The sequence below is a fragment of the Puntigrus tetrazona genome, chromosome 4 (assembly GCF_018831695.1).
Source record: "Puntigrus tetrazona isolate hp1 chromosome 4, ASM1883169v1, whole genome shotgun sequence".
NCBI classification, from domain to species: domain Eukaryota; kingdom Metazoa; phylum Chordata; class Actinopteri; order Cypriniformes; family Cyprinidae; genus Puntigrus; species Puntigrus tetrazona.
Genome location: NC_056702.1, coordinates 28,521,943 through 28,526,942, shown reverse-complemented (window position 1 = coordinate 28,526,942; position 5,000 = coordinate 28,521,943). Strand labels below are relative to the sequence as shown.

The 5,000-nt window shown below is 36.8% G+C and overlaps 1 protein-coding gene across 3 annotated transcripts in view; it reads right to left on the bottom strand.

Moving 5' to 3' along the window:
• Positions 1–5,000, bottom strand: part of celf6 (CUGBP Elav-like family member 6) — a 116,084-nt gene that overhangs the window by 10,390 nt on the left and 100,694 nt on the right. For 2 of the 3 annotated variants that reach the window (XM_043237683.1, XM_043237684.1), the window contains exons 5-7: positions 3,792–3,874; positions 756–899; positions 92–239 (exon numbers count right to left, since the gene is read on the bottom strand). In XM_043237683.1, the coding sequence (XP_043093618.1) occupies positions 92–239; positions 756–899; positions 3,792–3,874 (375 nt within the window). Of the gene's footprint in view, positions 1–91; positions 243–755; positions 900–3,791; positions 3,875–5,000 lie in introns of all 3 variants that reach the window. The other variant, XM_043237685.1, reaches the window with a different exon arrangement.

The window sequence follows — 5,000 nt, the reverse complement described above, 5'->3', positions numbered from 1 at the left end:
CAGTGTATATGATGTGGCTCTGCACTTATTGCTGTAGAGAACGGATCGAGAGTGTGTGTGTGTGTGTGTGTGTGTGTGTGTGTGTGTGTACCTGAAGAAGGTGTCATGGGTGCAGCCACCAGGCCGTTGACGTTGAAAGCTGCTATCTGCTGCATCTGAGCGGCGGCGATGGCTGCCATGGGGTTGAGATACGAGCCCTGCGTCGCTGCCATGATCGCTGCCTGCTGCTGCTGGAGGATCTGCTGCACACACACACACACACACACACACAGACACACACAGACACACACACACACACACACACACACACACACACACACACACACACACACACACACACACACACACACACACACACACACACACACACACACACACACACAGACACACACACACACACACACACACACATACACACACACACACAGAAACACACACACACACACACACACACGCACACACACACACACACAGACACACACACACACACACAGAAAAATTTATATCAATTATTATGATCTTCAATATTCATAGAAACTAGTCCATATCACAATTTAATTAAGCCTACAGCTCTTTTAGTTTTATTTATTAATCCAAACGTTGGACTAATCGCAGACATGTACAAATGCACAGTTTAGCACAAAGAACAAACAGACGTGTGTGTGTCTGTCTGTCTGTGTGTGTGTGTGTGTGTGTGTGTGTGTGTGTGTGTGTGTGTGTGTGTGTGTGTGTGTGTGTGTGTGTGAGAGACTCACAGCGTGTGTGTAAGCTCCGTACGCTCCAAACTGGATGGTCATAGGACTGAAGATCCCGAGCTGACCGGCCATCTGATGCATCCGGCGCAGCGTCCGCTCCTTATCAGTGTCTGCAAACTTCACCACCAGACTGGAGGACGCACCCTGAACACACACACACACACACACACACACACTGGTTTCCATTTTTTGTGGGGACTCTCCATAGGCGTAATGGTTTTTATGCTTTTTTTTCCCTCATGGGGAGCAAAAAATGTGCTCACAAGGTCAAAATGTACTGGTATTACTAGACTCGTGGGGACATTTGGTCCCCGTAATATGATAACACACACACACACACACACACACACACCACTCAAGGTTTATTCTCTAAAAAAGCAAGTCTTAAGGGAAAGCATCAGTTCATTTCTCTTCTGACAGGACCTGCATTCACAGACAATAGCTTTCACTCACTAGTTTCTTTCTCACGATTCTGACCTTTTCCTCTGAACTCAGTTTATAATCTTATTTATCGTGTCTGTCGTGGGATTAATATAAAAAAGGGAATTTGGTAAAAAGTTTATCTTACAATTCTGTCTTTTTTTACGCTCAGAATTGCATTTGTTTTCATTTCGCCATTTTATATCCCCGATTAATTATTATTATTTATGATTTATTTTTATCCACATAGTTAGTTCTGCTTGTTACGGTTTGTTTTATTCCATGCAATCATTTTTTTCTACTTTTTATCTCACATTTTGGTTGTATAAAAAAATATACGTGATGATAAAATATTTTACAAAATAAAATATTAAAAGTCATGTAAAAATTATGACAAGGTGCTATAAGTGTTACAATTATTCTCAGTTATTATAAACACAATATAAATTTAATATTCTATGCGTAAACAAAAAATGTGAATTATTTTAATCATTAAAAAATCACTTTGTATGCATAAAACAAATCTCTTGCTATTTTTAAAATATAATTTTTAATATTCAATATAATATTAAGATAGTGTTCAAATGCCAAACGTCATTGTTACTGATGAAGTTTTGATATCATGAAGACTCACCGAGGTCAGAAACCTACTTAATATATTACATACAACTATTATTTTACATTCATCTTTATTTTTCAGCATTTTAATTTCATCTAAAGTTTTTGTTTTATATTTTTAAGTATCAGGTTTTACAAGTTTTGGTAATTTTATGTGTGTTTTTTTTGTCGTTGTTGCTGTCGTCGTCTCAACTTTACAAATTTAAGTTGAGAAAACTCAAAAATCTGCCGAATCTGGTTGCCATATAAGGTCATATTAAAACAGTCATATCTTTCTCATTAACGTTTGCCGAGACGTCAGATTTTAAAGCTACGTTGACATAAGAATCAAGCTTAAATTAAATTTGAGTAAAATTCACGCCCTGAAGCACGAAGAGGAAGTTTTCTGTCTGTTTGTGTCCAGACGGCAGCAGGTGTTTTCCCGCCGCTGAAAGCCTCGTTCCCGCGAACAAACACGAGCGCGGCCTGCTGCTGGATCTGCCATGAAATGAATTTGCTGAATTCGATAAGCAGCAGCGGGAGCCGTCGTCTCTGACCGAGCTCCGCAAAACTAATCTCATTTGAGGACTTCAGAAGAGCATCTGGATTCAATTTTACACCGCCGCCGAGATTTACATAGCAGAGAAATAAAAAACAATAACTGCAAATATCATTTCAGAACTGAACAGAATGGAAGTGAAGGCCCAGCTCCAGAATCAAATCAATGAGGGGCTTTTTAAATTAGTCAGGGTGCTCTAACGGTTATATAGTGGTGTGTGTATATATATATATATATATATATATATATATATATATATATATAGTTCATATAGATAGTATATCTCTTATTTGCATCGATTGTACACTTTATGAGATTATTGGTACAGAATGTACCTGAACAAAAACTCAAGTTAAGCAGTAAATGGATTCTAAAAGCCTGTTTAAATATATCTATGATTGGATACAGTTCTCAGTGCTGCAAAAATAAAATAAAATATATATATATATATATATATATATATATATATATATATATATATAAACAATGGCGCGCCAAACCTGCAATAAAACGCCATTAGCTTTAACTGAGGGAGCTGCTGGTTTGGTTTCAGGGTGCTTAGGATCTCTATCACACCGATAGAACCAACTGATACAAAAAAAAGATAGTTTGCATAAATAAAATGTCAGTTTTCCTTGATTATTGTTGCCTTGCTTTTATCACATTTCCTCCATACATTTTCTGTAATTCGTCCAGATCTTTTACTGTTCTTAGAGGCGATTCATTACTAATATACTGTAGGGGTGTGTGTGAGTGTGTGTGTGTGTGTGTGTGTGTGTGTGTGAGTGTGAGTGTGTGTGTGTGTGAGTGTGAGTGTGTGTGTGTGTGTGTGTGTGTGTGTGTGTGTGTGAGTGTGTGTGTGAGTGTGTGTGTGTGTGTGTGTGTGAATGTGTGTGTGTGTGTGTGTGTGTGTGTGTGTGTGTGTGTGTGTGTGTGTGAGTGTGTGTGTGTGTGTGTGTGTGTGTGTGTGTGTGTGTGTGTGTGTGTGTGTGAGTGTGTTTGAGTGTGTGTGAGTGTGTGTGTGTGTGTGTGAGTGTGTTTGAGTGTGTGAGTGTGTGTGAGTGTGTGTGTTTGAGTGTGTGTGTGTGTGTGTGAGTGTGAGTGTGTGTGTGTGTGTGTGTGTGTGTGTGTGTGTGTGTGTGTGTGTGTGTGTGTGTGTGTGTGTGTGTGTGTGAGTGTGTGTGTGTGTGTGTGAGTGTGTGTGTGTGTGTGTGTGTGTGTGTGTGTGTGTGTGTGTGTGTGTGTGTGTGTGTGAGTGTGAGTGTGTGTGTGTGTGTGTGTGTGTGTGTGTGTGTGTGTGTGTGTGTGAGTGTGTGTGTGTGTGTGTGTGTGTGTGTGTGTGTGTGTGTGTGTGTGTGTGTGTGTGTGTGTGTGTGTGTGTGTGTGTGAGTGTGTGTGTGAGTGTGTGTGTGAGTGTGTGTGTGTGTGTGTGTGTGTGTGTGTGAGTGTGTGTGTGTCACCGGCATCATCGTCTGTCCTCCGTGGAGACTGTTAATCGCCGCCTGGGCTTCAGCATGACTGGAAAACTTCACAAAAGCACAGCCTGTGAAGAGAAAGAGACAAAGAGAGAGGTTAGTTAACTAGTCATGTGTAGTCACGGTAGCCTGGTTTCATCATGTTAGCATAACTACTGTTCACAAACATTTAATTGTTCAAAAGCGACAGTAAAGGCATTTAGAAAAGATTTCTATTTCAAATGAATGCTGTTTCTGTGAATCCTGAAGCATGAAGCATCAGTTTCCACAAACAAATATATGACAGAAAGAAGTTCTGCTGATTCCAGAAGTTTCCCTGCTGAGATCTGAGTGAACTGGAATCGAACAGATTTACTACGGTAACAAAAACACAAATACTTCACATACACTGTGATTGAGACGACTAACATAAACCCTTTTTGCAAAATGCATTTTTTGTGTATTAGGAATAAAAAGTATTTGTGAAGCCAAACAGTGATGTACATAAAATACAAATATGTATATATTTATACATTTATTACATTTTATGTGTAATTATGCATGCGTATTTATTTATTTATATAAATATATATATATATATATATATATATATATATATATATATATATATATATATATATATATATATATATATATATAAACACATACACTTTTTAAGCACACATAATGTATTTTAGCACAACATATACATTCCACCTTTTAAAAATGCTATATTAACAATATAAAAAAACTATACTTATAAATACAATACATATTTAAAACTAAAATATAAAATGAAACATATATGTGTATAGTATCTAATACTTTTGTATTCTAAGAATTAAATATTTAATATTAATTGAAATATTTAAAAGGAACAATTAGAATAATCGAAAACATGTAATGGTGTCAAACAACATGAAATCTATAAAATATAAATTTAATGAATATAAATATTTACGTGTAAATATTCTGTGTGTTTGTGCTTTTATATATGTATTAAAAAATATACAGATTATACAAACATATATTATGTAAACAAAACCTTTTTTGGATGTGATTAATCGTGATGCATTATTTGACATAATAATTCACATTATTTATTCATATTTAATTCCTTATTAACACACGGATGAAAATTTCCTCAAACTGAAAAATACAGACAGTCCTTTCCTTCAGGACCCGTAATGAGCCATCTCTGAACGTGTGTGTGTG